At 33.6% G+C, this 18,532-nt stretch overlaps 2 protein-coding genes across 3 annotated transcripts in view; both read right to left on the bottom strand.

Moving 5' to 3' along the window:
• The window catches only part of trol (terribly reduced optic lobes), a 192,573-nt gene extending 185,263 nt beyond the window's left edge, over nucleotides 1-7,310 (bottom strand). The window contains 1 exon segment of the mRNA XM_018459665.1: nucleotides 6,283-7,310. Within this exon segment, the coding sequence (XP_018315167.1) occupies nucleotides 6,283-6,360 (78 nt within the window). The 5' untranslated portion in view covers nucleotides 6,361-7,310.
• Nucleotides 7,311-15,874: 8,564 nt separating this feature from the next.
• LOC108730188 (uncharacterized protein YJR142W) overlaps nucleotides 15,875-18,532 on the bottom strand; it is a 5,448-nt gene continuing 2,790 nt past the window's right edge. Inside the window, exons 2-6 of one of the 2 annotated variants that reach the window (XM_018459740.1) lie at nucleotides 18,317-18,433; nucleotides 17,561-17,658; nucleotides 17,040-17,244; nucleotides 16,322-16,801; nucleotides 15,875-16,219 (exon numbers count right to left, since the gene is read on the bottom strand). In XM_018459740.1, coding sequence (XP_018315242.1) covers nucleotides 16,095-16,219; nucleotides 16,322-16,801; nucleotides 17,040-17,244; nucleotides 17,561-17,658; nucleotides 18,317-18,392 — 984 coding nt within the window. In that variant the 5' untranslated portion in view covers nucleotides 18,393-18,433 and the 3' untranslated portion in view covers nucleotides 15,875-16,094. Of the gene's footprint in view, nucleotides 16,220-16,321; nucleotides 16,802-17,039; nucleotides 17,245-17,560; nucleotides 17,659-18,316; nucleotides 18,520-18,532 lie in introns of those variants that run through there. The other variant, XM_018459739.1, reaches the window with a different exon arrangement.

The raw sequence follows: 18,532 nt of genomic DNA, 5'->3' as shown, positions 1-18,532 counted from the left end.
AGTCGATAAAGGATGTCGGAACATGCGAGGTTACGGCCAAGTAAGACTTAAAATGATAAATTAAACCGTCGGTATGACCTCCGTTTCAACGATATTCAGAAGTCGTCGGACGAGTGTCGGGATTTGGCTTTCTCTCCGTATGTCGCAATTTTGCAATAAGAACTTTACGGCTTGCATTCGGAAAACTTCCACGGCACTTTGGGCTATGTTTACCGATATGTACGAAATAATTAACAACGTCATTCTTAACTGTAATATTTAAAGTACCTGCTCTGAGCGTTTCTTTAAGTTTTAATTTTCCACTGAAATAATTTATTATGACTCACATTATAATTTACGTGAAATGTATATCTTGATACGTTATTCATACAAATTCCCGATATCTAAGACAATCCATTTTCTAAACAATTTAACGAATTTAAGCTAATATAAGCATACTTTACAGATAAAAAATCTTTTAATTCTGAGCATAATTATCAGATCGTTCATATGAATTATCAATTTGATAAAAGATAAAAAGCGACTGAAATGCAATAAAATCGTCGACGACTTGTTAAATCAAATTTAAAGTATTATTTTTAGCAATTGTATAGATGTATTATAATAGTAGCGCAAATGTCTGACATTCATAGCTTTACAGAACCTAATCGACAGCTTTGTGATAAGGCTAATCTATGCCAAGGGCGTCACTCTTTACGTATTGATAAATCGAGCATAACAAATTAACGTAACCAATAATATTTTCAGAGATAATCAGTTATCAAAATTATTTACAATTAAGTACAAAAACTGTAACAAACTGTAATACTATATCAATTTACATTTAAAATTTCAACTGTAGTTGTGAATTATTTCATAAAACTCGAGATAATGATTTTCAGTCTTCATTTTCAAATCTTCCTTTTTTAAAAATTCAAACAGAGGGTTTTCACCCTGATCCATAATTTCGTTCACCCTTGCGCCGACTACGACTTATAATGCTCGTTGTCAAGACGCCGGCTTGCAAAATGATCGTCTATGTATGCAAATGCCTGCAAGCGCCGTGAAATGATAATTCGACTCCAGATCGAGGAACGATTCGAAATTAATCAAGCCACCGACGAACCGTGGCGAACGTGCCGTTCCGAGAATAACTATTTTAATTCAATATCCGCCGACTCGATTCATCGAGTCAGTGTCGTCTCGTGGGTCGGTACGATATATCGCCCCTAAAAAATTTCTCTTCAGCCACAGAAAAATGCACGAAAACGAAATCTTCATATAGATGACAGATCTGTTGTTTCAATTAAAAACGACACAGTTTACTAGATATAATTATATCAAATAAAGTTTCTGTTTGGTAATTAATATAATCTACTTAAATTATATCAAGAATAACAAACAGATTCAATTTTAAATGCTAGTTTTGGTTTATTATATCTATCAAATTAGATTGTGACAAATGAAAATGGAAAAGATTTATCTGTAATCGGATTTCAATGATTTGAAATTAAATCTCAGTAATTAAATCTCTCTCAGACATCCAAGATTATGACGAACAATATTGTACACAAAATAACAGGAGCACATTTTAAATTTATCGTAGCTTCCTAAAGTGATATCGATACTCGTCATGTTGTAAATAAAGAATCGGTGCCTTCCATTTACGTGACACAAATAGACACAAACGTCACTTTGTTGATATTCCATAAGTAACAGAAACAGGATGATACTTGTGTGTCAACTTTGTGTCACCAAATGAAAAGCATCCAACGAAAAAGCATCGATATTCATCATCAAATTGAAACACTTCCAGTCATAAAATGATTAGCTTATACTAGGGTATATATTACTGGACTCGTGGATGCAACGAGAAATCGCGACTTACTGCAAACGCGACGCGACGTTGTGACTCAAATAGAGCCATTAACCACGCTGCTTTGAATAGCGCACATCACGGAAAAGACACGTTGTATGTCTCCAATGAGAAAGTCGTTTGAAATACTCATAGTAATCCCCGAATAAGCCGTGAAGCACGGAAAATGTTTTTTATGCCAGGCCGCGATTCACTATTTTGACCTGATCGCTGGTATCATACCGGTATCACGATATTTAATACTTGCAATGGAAGATAACACAATCATTGTTAAGTTATCATGACAAACGCACGTACTACAGAAGAGTTGTCGACCGACGGATGCATTTTAATAGTGACAGCGATGCATTTGCTCCGATTAAACTCTGGACGATCTTAATACTGGTCACTTAGTTATCATTTAAGAATGTACGCATCACAACTTAAAACGTTAACAAAAATATGAAAATTTCGTAGTTTTATTACGTCTGAGTATCTGTATAAAATTGGAGCACAATTTTCTTATATTGATTTAAAAATTACTAAATTTTTTATTTGCCTTGATTCTTATAATCGCTTTGTACTTATTTGCAAATTTAATGAGAAAGTAGCATTACAAATTAAATCAAATTATTTATATATGCTAATAAAACTCTATAAATGTTCATGCAAAAGTTTATTTGAATCCACTTATTCGTTTAAAAGTTATAATATTTACCTAAAACTGCAGCATATATGAGAATTGCGCTGCATAGGTCAATAAAAAATAAGTCAATTAAAATATACACATAATTTGTTTCTTTTTTGTAGTTTCAGAACATATTTACGACAAACTTTTTTTACTGATATTGGTTGATATTAGTTTTTTGAAAATAATTTTTTGCTGATATTATACAGCCAAAACATCCTGCACGATTGTAATACTGGTCGCTCAGTTATCATTTGATCATATTAGTCAATAATTATGGAAAATTTTGTTTTTCTTCTAAAATCGGCGACGCGATAATAAGCGGTCATCTCGTAAAGTTTTCATCGCGTTTTAAAACAACAGTTACTTCATTTAGAATCGTATTACACATGATATTCAATGACATTTATTTGATTTTTTATTAGTAATGATTCCTTTGAATTTTTTGATAACATTAATTATACACTTTTATTTTTAGTAAAAACTCTTCATAACAACGTTAAACATCTTGTATGGAAATAACATTTCCATATTCATATTTTGAAGTCGAAAAAAATTTATTTAATTTGTGTATTTTAGAATACATCAGCCTTGTTATTACGATAGATCTACTTTTAACCTAAGAGATTATATAGATTAGTGAAAAAAAGAAACAGATGATCATCTGAGTGTTTATATAAAAATTATAAAAGAATATTAAATCTATAGTGTCATCAAATTTAACCTAATTAAGCTGCCACTGTTCCTATTTAATATATCGTTATTTTATACTAAAATAATGGATAAAATTGACATTATAATGTCAAATTTATTATTGTTTTAGTATAAAATAACGATATATTATATATAAGAATAGTGACGATTTAAATTAGAATAAAGACACCATAGATTTAACAGTGTAGGAGTAAATAGAATAGCTCTATGGAATAAATAATATACATGTATATATATATATATATATACCCATATAAAATCATTTTTACTGGAAAACCACATTTTCCATTAAATTTAAGATACCTTTTTTTCTACAGAAATATAAGATACCCCACAAAAGGTACAAAACGAGATTTTTCAATCGAATGAAACGATAAAACAGTTAATATTTAGCCAGAATTTGAAGATTGAGAATTGAGTCATTGTTCGCGCATTCTTATAAATGCATAAAAAAAGAACGCAAAATTGCGAAGAAGCTGATGAAGAAGGATTCTCATATCAGGCCACCAGCGAAGTGTCGTTTCGGCGGAAATCCGTGCTTCGCGGAATGATATTTCGCTAGATTGGCGGGTTCCAGAAACGATCGGAGTTCGCCGCGACACGAGTTCGACTTGTGCTCGTATCCGCTTCTACGGAGTTCGAGGTGTGATCGGAATATAATCGATTCGCGCGAATTATCCCGGAGCGTCTCGTTGCTGGGTTGTCAAACAAGTCCGGCGGCGTTGTGCATAACAATTCAATCCGTACTTTCCGAGCCCACGGCACCTTTGATAGTTCAACAGCATATTTCCGCGATCCACTGGTCCTCTTTTCTCGTACCTGTTGATCATTGTTAAATTGAAGGATTTCTTTGCGCGACGCAGCGAGTCGGCACATCTTTCATTTCACGAAAGAGAAACGGAATAAGAGTATGAAACATCAAGAATTATGGAATTTATTTACAATTCGACGAAAAAGGAGATCGAATCTATTCTCACATTTGAAATGCTATTCCACAGATCCGATTTATGCAACAGACAAATTTTGTTTCACTATATAATGTTTGCAATCATTATACATAATAGATAGTTACAATTACTCCTGCATTTTGAAAAATATCTATGTAAATTTAACATTATATACCTATATAATTCTCACCGTGTTGGTGTTAATATTAATACCAAAACAATGAGATTTTAACAGCGGATATTTTAAATCCACATTACATATATAAGTGTTCATATTACAACACCAACATGATGAAAATATAAACACCACATAGTTGAATCCACACCGATTTTTTATATTTTTAAAAATGTGTAACTCATTGTTTATTTTAATATGTTCTTATAATTTAATACATACAGAGACTAGTATAGATCGTTACTTTGAAAATCAGAAAGTTCAGATAACGTCTCGTGAAGATTAAGCAGCAGCCCGGATAACATTTATGTTGCACAAGATACCTAAAAGACGTCTTTTAGATTTCTTATGTCTAAAAGATGTCTAAATGAGGTCTTTTAAATATCTTATGCAACATGCATATTATCTGAGAGGGGTCTGAATTTTGTGGATATATTAGAACCATAATAGTTTCGATACAGCTGGTAGTTAAATGAACTCACGATAGCGCCAGCGTTGGTGCAAGCGACACGTTTGAATAATTAATCGATTTTTCTCAGCCATCATTTTACTTCGATTGGCTTTTATGTCAACTTTTCAATCGTCAAAAGCGCGAGCGAAGCATAGCTGGAGCAATGAGATGCTGCCTTGTTCGGGTCGCCAAACGTTCCATTATACAAGCGGAGGACCACGTCAGAGTTATGATATACAATCCAAAAAGGAAAATATCTTCGATATCTTTAAAAAGAGGTGAGAGATCATTTATAATGCCACCGCACTCCATACGTACGAATCTATCGCGACGATTTACGAGAGCGATAAGTGTGACTTCACCGCGAGGTATGCGGCGATCTTTATCAGCAAACGTAAGTGAGACACATAACAGGTATAATCGCGGTGATTGAACCACACGGACTATCTAATCGCGGTGTGTCGCACAGGGAGTTTCCGAAATGCTTCAGCTGATAAATTCGCGAATATCGCCGCGTGATAGGAGAATCTAGTGTCATACATTTTTAAATTTTAATCTCAATATTGAGAGTAATTTTAAAAACAAAATATTTCATACACAGAAGTTTGCAATGTTACTGATATATTGCTAAAATGTTGCAATGTTGTCGGAATGATCTATGTTGTATGGATCTCTACATATTTAAGAACACGATGAAGCGAAATATTAGCGATGCTATAGTTTCCTTTCAACAGCGCCGTTTGAGAAATTATCGATGATAATCCAAACAACACATAGTCCAGAAGACCGTTTTATAACGTCTTTTAAATAGAATCGTATTCATAGTCGTGATGCAACCTGAGATTCGATTAGAGCTAGATTTAAATCAGTCTTTCATTTAAAAAATACTTCTCAAATCACAATTTAATAAATCCTAGCTCGCCTGAAATGAGGGTCAATCGTGGGTCGATCTACAATTATGAATACAGACCTTAGACGTATGTTCATAAAGAGAAACGTCTTTATGACGTCTTTTAGGCCGGTTTATAGTTCATACTTATTTCAAGATTATCTTAAGTAATGTACTAAGTGGCTCTGTGATTAGCTTATAACATCTTAAAACTGTTCTTAGGTCTTAAATATAAGAACTGATTATAAATATCGGTCTTGAACACGCTTTTCATCTGGCAAGCTACGTTCGTAGAATTATTTGCAGTCGATTAAACAGACACGAAATGTCAATTAAAAATGTCTTATCGTATCTTCAGTCATCGTTCAGTACAAATGTACATGTGCAATTTTTCGAAACGAGACTCATCTAACCGCGTTTCTGAGCAGCGTGCTCCTAAATGCGTTCTCTTAGCAGTATTATACTCCTAAATGCGCTTTCAGAGCACCATCCGCCCGATGGTGAAATTCCACGGGACTATCAGTAATTTCAACGGATTGGGGACCAGGAGATCCCGGTCTCCAGACTTACTAAAAAAAACTTACCTCTGATGCTGTCACCAGGCCATCCGCCGCGATCAGCAACAGGAGCAATGCACTCTTTAGCAACACACGGTTCTTCATCTTGCCGCTGGCCGTCTGTCGCGACCGGCAAGGAGTCACTTCTCGACCTCTTCGCCCTCTTCCTGACTGACCCTCTTTCTCTCTCTCTCTCTCTCTCTCTTCCTACCTCGCCGTATTCGTCCCTCTTTCTCCTTCTCTCTCGCTCGCTCTTTCTCTCGATAGGCACTGCGGGACACCTCAGCGACGGTACATGGCGAGACGGTCGAAGGAAAAATAATTCCTCCAAGGACACGCAGAAGGAATTTGCCCTCTTATCCTGCGGATGATGTTCGTCGAGAGCCTCCTCCTCGGCGGTCCTCGCGGGATTCTCTCGCGCGGACGTTCGCGGGCGCGCGGGCGAACGAGATGGACGGAAGTTGACGGGAGGACCGGACCGGGACCAGAAATCGCGAGCGCACGAGCGGGATTTTCTGCCTTTTTCTCTCTCTCTCTCTCTCTCTCTCTTTCTTCCTTTCTTTCTCTCTCCGTTCGTTCTCTTTCCTAGAAACACGTCGCCGAGGAGGCCGCGACCACGCCGTGGCCCAACAACACCGTACCGGCGTTCGGTAGCGTCTGAGAGGCCGAGCGCACCGACAAGATAAAACTTTTTCAAAAGCCCCCGTGGTTTTCCCTCTCCTCACGCCGGGTCCGGCTCTTTCTCTCTCACCACTCGCTCTCCTCGTCCCGCGTTCGCGGCCCGACTTCCTCTTTCTCCACGTTGGATTCTCTCTCCACCGGGAGGAGAGTTCGTCTTTCCCCCTCTTCCTATTCGCTCCCTCTATCACCGTCTCTCATTCTCTCTCTCTCCCACTCTTTGTATTTCGTCGACGCGATCTCGCGGTCTCTCCCACCGCGCCGCGGATCGGCACGTTCTCTCCCTCCTCCGGATTCTTTGATCCGCCGTCTCGCTCTATCAGACTCCTCTCCCGTCGTTTATCTCTCTCCCTCTCTCCCTTTCTCTCCCTCTTCTGATCCCCACACGCGGTACACGTGATGTCTCCCTTGGTCTAACGTCCTCCGGAATTCTCTCCTCGTTTCCGCCGTGGTCAAAGTTGTTCCTTGCCGCCTGTAGCCGTCGTCGGGCAGCGGGGAGACCGTTTAGGAGGCGGTCGACTTGCGGACGAAGATCACGGCTCTACGTTTTCACGCCCGCACTCTTCGCAATACAGGGATGCTCGCGATATCGTGGAGGTATTTCGTCGATCTATTATCGATATCGAACACTTTTCGTATCCTTATTTTATTTTTAGTTGAACTGTATCTAAATGTAATCGCAAAGTCAAGAAATCGCAGTTTAATCGTGTAACTGTTTATCACGTAGTTTTTGAATAAAATAGCAGAAAGCTAAAATATGGTGTATAAGTAAGCGCAATTTTTGACAGAGAGAGTTATTATATCGTTTAATCATTCGACTCTTTATACGTGCAGCTTAAATGTAACTCGATTGTATTTTATATCTGAATTATGTCAGTACATCGGATCCAGCCATAACCACGAAAAACTTGAAATTTTAAACGTATTCGATATTAAAAAATATATATAAGAAATGCTTGATATACTCCGATCGATATTCTACAATAAATTATTAATACGGAATACTTCTGACACTGTTTGCAAAACTTGCTTTTAATTAAATTGGACATTTAAGTTATCTAATTTAATCAATACTTAGTACAATCAAATATAAAATCAAATATAAAATGTTCGAGATTGTATTATAAAGTTATGTAATATTAAAAATTGGAGCATTTCTAGCCGTACCAGATCTCTGGAATATATTATACAATAATGATACTTTGACCTTTTTGTTAATTTTCAGGGAATTTTAAAATTTACTGTTGTAATTTAATTGCCAAACATGTTTAATTTTCTAAATTTAATTATTACGGAAGTGAAAAAAGAATGCTTTGTTAACTTAATTTCTGAACAGATTGTTTCAAAACTCCGTATAAAAAATCTTATACATGTTTTTGATTTTATGAATGATTTTGTGGCAAATTCTGTATAAAACATGTAGATATTATGTCAAGTTACTCTGTGACACGTACATAATATGAATTAATATGTTTTGCACAAAATGTAATCAGATGCGAGAGAAGCTTTCTACCATCAGTCCCGTTGTTTTAAGAGAATATCGCTGAAAAAAAATGACGTTCTATCGTGAATTCGTAGCTTCGAAATGTTCCTTTTTTTGTCGTACTTATCGTCTTAGAAATGCTCAGTAACAGACCTGAGATAAATTTTTTTAAATGGGTCAAGCATCACCAAGCAGCCGCTTCATCGTTGTTATTCGCACTCCGTTCCATTCTGCGTTGCACTCGTTTTGCGGCTATTCGACAAACGAGATGCATCTGTTAGCATGTGCGCGAAATCTCATGGTATTCTCGATATAGATTGTAGGCCGAATACGTGCCTCCTCGCAAATCGATGATACTCGACGATCGATACCATGATTTATCTTGAAATGGTTACACAAGCACACAAAAATAAGTGTAGACTATTATTCTTATACATTTTGATGCTCTAAAATTAAATTCGATATCCAAATTGCTCCATTATCACGTCACAATTTTTTATCAACAAGAAATAGCTCTATATTCTAGTATCTATTTTTAATCATTTATAATCTAGTTGCTTATAAAAAGAAAATGCTGAAAAAAAGAAAATAAGTTCAACGATAATATGCAAGCTAGTAAGTTAAACTGATAAAAGAATACTGAAAATCTAGATATTTTCCGCCGAAAATAAAAAATATTATGACGTAGTGAAGCAATTTGAATATCGAATTCGGTTTCAGAGTCAAAATATAGAAGACTATCATGGCCTAATTATCTTTGGACAAAAAAATTTTTTTGTATGCCAGTATTATTTTAACAAATGCTGCGATTCATAATTCATAACGAAACTGAACAAAAGAGAATTAAGCAATCAAAGTTTGAAGTTAGTCATAAAAGAAATATTTAAAAATACAGCGTATGTGTCTTTCAATTTAAAGATTCAAGAAAATATAAAAAATTCAAAGATAAAAAAAGAATTGTAGAATTTTTTTTACAAAGTTTATAAACTAATTGTGTACTATGGTTGTAAATCATACAGTACAATAAAAGTTTAATTTTGTGGAATGCAATTTTATACAGTACTTATAACTATATTTCATTACTAAAACTTTCATGTATTATGGAAGAATATGTATATATTTTTATATTATTACGACATGTAAAACTTCCTATATTCTTGTAATTTTAATGTATAACTGTATTATCTTGTTTTTATTGTTTTCCATTATTATTTGATCATAATATGTTCGCCATTTTATTCTCTGTAATATCTCCTAATGCTAATCCATTAGAAGACGTAAATTAATGTTAATAATTGTAAGTTATTATATTATAATTAATAATTATAAGCTTTACATAAAATACTTTCTGTTTGTGACTATGTAAAAAAAAATATCTTGGTACTGTCAAATTGCATTAAAACTAAAAGAATGTTGACCGCGATCAAACAACAAATCTTCGAATTTTTCCTGCTGACAAGGATTAATCTTGCCGATCGTGAGATTAAGATACACGGACGGCACATGAATCGTGTAAACAGGCATGTGGAAGAGAATCGCGAAAGGGTGCGACGTGAACACAGAGGCTATCATCGTAAGGTTATCGATATAATACCAAAATAAATCTCAAGAGAAACGTAACAAACCCCGTTGACCCGTTGATTTATGATGCGACAGCCGTATGGTCCACGATCGCACGTGCCTCTCACAAAATATCGAACACGAGCGTCCCTTTTTTCACAATCCATGATTTTGTTTCTCGCTCATTTATCGAATATGACATAATCGAAAATCACTATCTAAGTCTTTAATAACGGAATATGACGGAAATATTATGATAGTAGCGATAAAAATGTGCGTAGCCTTTAAAATAATGTATATTTGTCATTATGCATAATTCATCATTTAAATGCAACCTTTGTTCAGCGATATATCAAACTATTTTCTTGTAAACATATTTCTTATTAAAAAGTGACGTAACTTTTTTTTTCAAAAATTTTTCGAAATATAATTCTTCATAACTTCTTAAATTTTTATTCTAATTTTCTTGAAAATTGGGATTCTATTAGATTTCAACAAAAAAAAAACAAGATTTTATTATTCATTCATATTCCTGAAGAATAGTTCATCAAAATATTTTATTTTAATTATCAATTTTGCTGAATCCACATTTTTTAGATAATTTTAATTTGTAACAAAATTTTCTTTATAATTTTATGTGCTAATTTTATGTGCTTCAAAATAAAATATTTAAAAAGTCAGAGCAACATTGACACAAATCTATATAAACAAATTATATACACAGATCAAAATTACATATATAAAATTATAAATGTCTAATCTTGGCATCTAATAGAAATTATATGTAGACTGTTTATAAATAAATTATTCACAATATCGATATATTGGTATAACAAAAATTATTGCGAATAGAATATTACGTACACTGAAGAAAAATGATATTATGTCAACAGCATTATTTTAATTAAAAATAATTTCGTTAATTCACATACACACACATACACACCCTACGTAACACAGCAGCGCGTGCAAAGCGCTTTGGGAGCGATCTTGCGACTGCACCTCCCAAAACCGCTGTCAGTTATGCACTTTCATTGCATGTGAATAACTCGGCAGATTTCAAAATCACACTGATCAAAACATATGCGCTGTTGTACGCGCTTTTACATCACTTTCTGAACGCAGGCACTGTTGTACTATGTGAAAAATGTTTTAAACATGTTATAAAATTGGATTTATTCTGCGCTGATTGTATGCGCTTATAATACGCTTTTCGTAGTGGATTTTGAAAGCATTTTTAAAGTGCTGATGTGCTTTTAAAACGTTAAAAAACTAGAGTTATGCACCTTTTTAGCACTTTATAAGCACTGCTGTGTTACGTGAGACACACAACACACATCAATAATATTATATTAATAATACAAATACGCCATGCTCTTGTTTTGATAAAATTTTAGCTGTTAATCATTAATACTATTATTAAATTAACAAAATTATTTTCAATTAAAATAATGCCGTTAATATAACATAATTTTTTTCAGTGTATATGTATTTCAGTGTATAATATGTATTGCCATCAAAAAACGCTAAGATTAATTTAAATAAAGTATTTCAACAGAAAGAAATAACTGTCAGTTGGAAAACAATTAAAATACCTTATAGAAAATTTTCATACTTTTAAGTAATGAAAAAGAGATTGTAGAATCGAACAAAATACCCATGTAGAAATTATTTAAATGATTTGAATCATTGATTCAAATTGAAGAGCGAAGCGAATTATTTAATTATTTATGAATGAATCCGTGATACCAATACACAATAAGTAGATGGAAATTGAGTTTACGGCAAGAGGCGAATAAGCTTATCAATCGAAATCGTTTTGTGATGCTTGAATTATGTCATTGGCTCAAGGAAACTATGAGGTCAATTCGTCGAATGAAAGATCGGGAGGGTTAAAGATGTCGGCGCCGTCAGAGGCTCGTTTATTTTTATTAAACGCAAAATTGTTAGCGAATATTCGATGCATACGTATTCATAGCTAAATTTTTAAATAGAAACAATTGATAACTACGATAGTTTTATTTACATTGTTTTCAACAATGAATATCAACCGCTTAACTTTTTAATCATCGATTCATTTGCGTTTTCCACATGCTTTATACGTTTAAGAGCCTGAATTTAACGATAATTCCAAGTGATGCAATACATAAATAATTAAATTGGATGAAATTTAAAAATATCACGTACATATTTGGCGTCTCACTTTAAAATTCATCAAGCAACATGATCGAAAAGAGTGCGCGATGTTTAGAATATCACGTTTATCATAATATTCAATTACAAATGTTATTTTATTATCACACACGCGTGTTGTCGATACATGTGTGTGTGTATGTGTGTGTGTGGTTACGTTATACCATCGTCAGTTAAACATAGTGAATAGCAAAATATACATATCGCGACGTACCCACATCTTCGCTTACGGACAGAAATAATCTTGATGAAGAAAAAATAACTACAACCGGATTTTGCACGCTAGAATAATGAAATTAATGTAGCAACAATAAGCAATAAGAATCACAATGTAATAAAAAGCCAGTCCAAGTATTTCTCATTGTTTATGTAAGTACAATCATCTGATTCTAGAACTACACACTTCTTACATTTTTAGCTACATCTTCGATGCAATCGATATTATCAAGATTTTTACTAAACAGATTGAGCATAGCAATCCGCAACTTTATACAACTTTTGCAAAATACGGGAGCATAACAACATATATAGTCAGAGTTGATTAAAACTTCATATGGAGCTTGCAATAATCTCCCGAAAATGTGCACAGGAATAAATGATATTTTACCTCAAATATAACACACAAATCTCTTTTATATTGTAAAAAATATTTGTTTGCATCAGGATAATAATTTCATTAGTAATAAATATATGCACGATTATCTTTTCAGAATATTAAAATCTGCACATGCAACGAACATGTCAAAGTTTCTTTAATTCAAGATAACATTTCTCAAAGGAAATAACAATTTATCATGTTTTTTTTATTATCCTTTTGTCTCTTCAGATGGCCATGGAAATAATTATTTTAAAAATAAACATTAAAATGTTTTTTTTTAGAAAAACGTTGATATAAATTATTGATCTCCTTAAATTGTTTTATTTTTTGGAATTAAAAATAATTATTAAAATTTTAAACTCGAATATTAAATATTTCACATAAATGTTTATATTACTTCGGAAGATTTTTCAGACTCTGCATTTTTTTTAACTAATGCCATTAATCGGTCGTGTCTATTGCGAAGAAGCTTCGTATTTTATACGATGACAAACGGCGGCATCATTTAATCAGGTCGCGAGCCGTGTTGCATATTCATTAATTTAATCACATTAAATGCGAAAAATAGGCGGCTCGCAAGTTTTTTGGATGCTCTTTCTTACAATCGATACATACTTAGGCTGCAACGAAGAGTAAAAGCTAAGAACGCACAAGCTGATTAAGTGTTATGTGATCGCATACGACAGTCACTCATAGTTACAATAGTAGTCCATGTATGCAAAACAATATAAATCTTGCAAAATCTCTTCACGTAACGATCTGTAGTTAAACCAGTTTCATTGTTAATCGGAGTATAAATACTTCCGTCTTAAATTCGCAATTCCTTATTACTGCATCGGAGTTAAATAATAAGATCAGCATGTTCGGCCATGTAATGTAATACTATTTTATTCATGCAATAAACATATAACCAGTCCTATCCATCCCTATCACAAAACTGAATCATAAGTAGGAAACAAAATCTCACTTAAGGTAAATGTATCACAAATATTGTGTCTGATGACCAGATTAATGTTATAAGAGAGAGAAAGAGAGAGAGAGAGAGAGAGAGAGAGAAAGAGAGAGTGATAAAGATGAGCGTGACTAGTATATTGTTACATTATCGTCATTACAAAAGTATTAAACTTATAAAATCTACAACGCGTAGTTTGGTTAGTTCTTATAAGATTTGACTGCAAAAACATGTTAAACTAACAATTCTATAATTATCGCAATGTCAATTCATTGGCATATATGCAAGAGATATTACGAAAAATTATATTCTCGAAAAAATTCAAAGATTACACTACTTCAGTTATTCTACAGAATTTATAAAAAATTTTAAGTGTCTCAAACCGATATACGTTTCCCGAATAGAATTCCCAGATATTTGTAAACTTGTAATTTTTGGCATGGTACAGATGTTTTCATCATTCTTGTGCAGAAATGCGATAATTTATTACGAGATTAATATATATTTTACCATAACTAATATTTTTTATAACAAATACATGATATTGGATTTTACACTCATACACATAATGCGTTTTGTAATAATGAATTTAACACGAATATTAACAGATCAATTAAATGAATAAGAATATATGTATGCTCTCTTTTTATGAGGTATATATAACAATTTTTAAAAACACGATGTAAAATATATCACATGAATGGCGTTAATAACAAATAGTCAATGATGATTTTCGCAATTCATCGTTATAAAGCGATAATATAGTAGTATTAATGCAATATACAACTCGATAAACTACCATTGTAAAAATAGAGATGAAAGATATAAATAAATATTATATATTATACAGCTAAAATATATGATATACTAATATATAATAATATTGAAACATTATCTATTTATCTTCGAATATCAATGAGAACATAATACAACGTAATTATTTACTCTCTAAAACTTTTAGAGTGAATCTCACTTTGAAAAATAAAATCTCACTCTTAAAAAGATTGAAAATTGAGCTATTCTTTTTTCAAGAGGTTGAAAAATGAGCTGACTGGCTCAAAATTTTCACTCTTTTGAAAGATCCCATTCCAAAGAACTTAGAGAGTAATATTATTAATCTTATTTGAAATAAAATCCATTAAAATGTTATTCATTAAGAATAAAGATTATTATAAACAATTTACTTAAAAAAGATTATTATAATTATGTTTTTGTGCTCTTCTCACTTGTACAGTCACTGATGTATTAATATAAATAGTATTTAAACTTTCATATGTGGAAGTACTTAACATGTAATTAAATTCATAAAACATTAGCATACACATATGATAAATAATATAAATGCTTTCAATCTTTCTTTAAAAAATTATTAGTAAAGAAAGATGCTAAATCGATCGAGATAATAAAATTCAATTGAATACAAAGTCAGCACATGATGATTGTAAATTTTGTTTGATCTATTAAAAAAGTACACGATATATTCATTCTTATAATACTGTAAATGCGATCTTAGTGTTATGCTGACTCTCGCATTGATAATTTCAAGCTGTGTGTGTTGCAAGATTTAATGTGTAAAGATATTAATAATTATTTTAAAAAAACTTTTTACTTTTCAGTTCTTAAACGCAATCTTATCGATAAACTTATTATCTGGAATGCTGCGTTCATAATACTTTTGCTTCGACTTTCGTAAGTCAATTTCATTTAATCGATACTTGCTTTTATTACAATGCATCTGTTCAGTTGACAAGCACGATATTAATATAATTAGTATGATTGTATTGTGCTAAATAATGGCAGGTTAAGTTGAAAAATATCTCAAACATAGCATAAGAATTTATAAAACTTATCTTGTTATAGAAAAAAAAACGAAAGAATCATATAGATGGAAGAAATTATCTTTAAAATTTTGACGAATCACGTATAAATGTTATTGATTAATACTTTACTTCGTCATACAAAAGATTTATATATAAAAACTTGTAGCTTTTTCTTCTTTTATGAATCACACAAACTTGTACAGATAAGAGAAAAATGTGTTATAAAAGTTTCATAAACGTGTTACTATTGATGCAGTTAATAAAGCGTATTGAGTTTCTTTTTTTTTCGTTGTTAATTCAATATAATTAAAATAAATGCAGAAGAATATGGCCAACTCAATAGAAGTGTGTTTTATCTATAAATTCATATAGTCCTCTTTATAAATTATGATCTTTATAAATTATAAAAAGCTCTTTACGTCTTATACATGTGTACAACTGTATGTAATATGAGATTTTTCAATACTTGTCCAATGAAGAAACAGAAAAGGAACCTCATTCATTTCATTCAATTCATAGCCATTAGCACAGTATAAATTAAAAGCCTAGCGAAACTTAAACTTTTTCTAAAGCATCGATCGCTTCGCCATTAGCCATTCTATTACTAGCTTTGTGTCGATGATTGTACATAGTCTGCAGAGGTACATGAAGTAACTCCACAATCTGTATAAAGTTAGGCTCTGCAACAAAAGCAAATGAACAAATTAGTATTATACAGTACTTTCGATAAGTTGTATTCAACAATTTTTGAACGAATTATATGTGTGATCAGCCTATCTTACCATTCTCTGCTGTAATGTATCCGTGTCTAATTAAGAAGTCAAGGGCAACTGGTACAGAAGTGGTTTTGAAATGTGGGGAAAGTATCCTCTCTAAACATTCACTAACAGGGAGTAATTCGAAGGTCTCTACTTCTCCATCACTATTGTTCGGTACAAAGTCGGGCGGCAGTTCAAGATCATATACAAATTCCGTGTTGGGAAACAGACCTCTCTCACTTTCGAAGAAGAACGATACGCAGCCAGCGCTCTTAAGTTTAGCAATGAGATGATTCGGAATACCAGCTTCTTCGCCAGCTTCTTTTATCGCGGTTTCATTTATACCATAACCAACACTCAATCCACCACTCACCATACTATCCCAATACGCCGGCCATGTCTGTTTATTCGGACTACGCTTTTGTAACCATATTGACAAGCCTTTAACAGGATCCATTACATAGCCGTTTATATCCACTCCGTATTTCCGAATTCCAAATAGACCTATCATTTCAAAAAGCACGTATAAGGTATTGTAATTAATTATGATATTTATTTATCTCATTTTCTTTTAGAACCATAGCACACAAAAAAAAACTTAAGCAGTAAGACAATTAGCATGCTGGATTTGCTACTGCTTAAGTTATAACCTTATGGTCTCTATTGTGATTGACCAATTGATTTGACTGCTTATGATTTATTGCTTAAGCTTTTTTTTATGTGTCATGGCTTTTATACATACATGTAGCCGAACGATCCATCTTAAACAATGGTAGCGTATTAAATTGTGAACGCACTTCGTAGCATTCCTCTCTCCAACCTCGTAATGTTACAAATTTCCCACCAGCCATCCATTCCCTTAATACTTCATCGACACGTGCACTTCTTTCAGCATAATCCCGAAAGGCTGGATTTAATTGCACATATTCGGGATGTACTTGAAATACCTTGAAAATTAATGTTGCATTATACGTGTCTAATGGTTGTTCTACAACGTGCTCTTTGTTTCCTGTTTTTTGCTTTTTATCTTTTGCTTTTTTTCTTCTTTGTGATCGTTTTATCGACAATTATATTTCTTGATGTGTTTTCTGTTTCTTCTGAAGTTCGTTAACGTTTATCTCGAGCAACAGAAAACGAAAAATGGGATAAGAGGCAAAAAGGCAAGATACAAAAAATAGCAAAAAGCAAGAAACAGGAAACAAAAAGCACATTGTAGAATAGGCTTAAACATGTATTAATAAAAAAAGAATAAGACAAACTCACTTGAGGATGATTTAATATCTCCTTCATCACATCTGGACGAACAAGTCCAATTTGCTGTCCATCGACAACAAAAGCTCTGCATTCTCCTGCATGTAAACCTAAGAAATAAATGTATTCTTTCGTAATTTATAGAAATATAATTTCTGTCCTACATATATTGCAATTTTGTCTTATATATATATATATATATATAATGCAAGAATGAATATTTATTATAAAAAAATTGCTGTTGGAAAATTATGTTCGGAAACGAGAATAAAGTATCAGCATAGCAAATATTTATATTTTATACAAGTTTCCAAATGTAAACTTAGCTAAATAGCTGCATTTCTCTCAGAAGTAAGCTATAGCCAAAGTTTTCGCAATACGTGGCGATCTCCCTAAACGAGCGTACTCAAAACAAGCATTAAGTCGATTAGGCGTATCTGTCATTACAAAAAAAGTTTAAGGTGATTTTGGAGCAGTTATTCCGCGGGATAGGCCGTCCGTCATCAACGACGCAAAACGCGACGGAGGCGCGCGCGGCCCGTCGATAATCGCGCCCGTGATTCGTGTCGGGATCCTCGTTTTTTTTTTCTTCTCCACCCTATTATTTTCCTCCGAAACGCGAACGGCAAATACACACACTCGCGCGAGATCGATATTCTCGACGGTCCGCGCGAACGGCGGTCACCGTTCGTTCCCGTCGATGACGCGGCCGGGAGACGCGTCGCCGGGGATAATACGTAGCGGCGCGGACCGTCCCGTAACGCTTACCTGACAGGTAGAAGCAATTGAACTTGTTGGCGAGTTTCATTAAACGTGACATCGGCTTCTTATCGTTATCCGCCATGATGTTACGTCGTTGTCATCCGGCCAGCTGCGACGAAAATCCTGGCATCGAGCACATAACGCGTGTCAGACAGGCGCCCCAGGAGACGGTGCTTTCCGCGGAGACTGTTATGTGGACTGTTGCGCCCCTCGGGTGGCGCG

The sequence above is a fragment of the Mycetomoellerius zeteki genome, unplaced genomic scaffold (genome assembly GCF_001594055.1).
Source record: "Mycetomoellerius zeteki isolate Tzet28-1 unplaced genomic scaffold, Tzet1.0 scaffold85, whole genome shotgun sequence".
NCBI classification, from domain to species: domain Eukaryota; kingdom Metazoa; phylum Arthropoda; class Insecta; order Hymenoptera; family Formicidae; genus Mycetomoellerius; species Mycetomoellerius zeteki.
The sequence above is the reverse complement of the archived record's forward strand: the minus strand, read 5'-3'. Positions and strand labels throughout refer to the sequence as shown.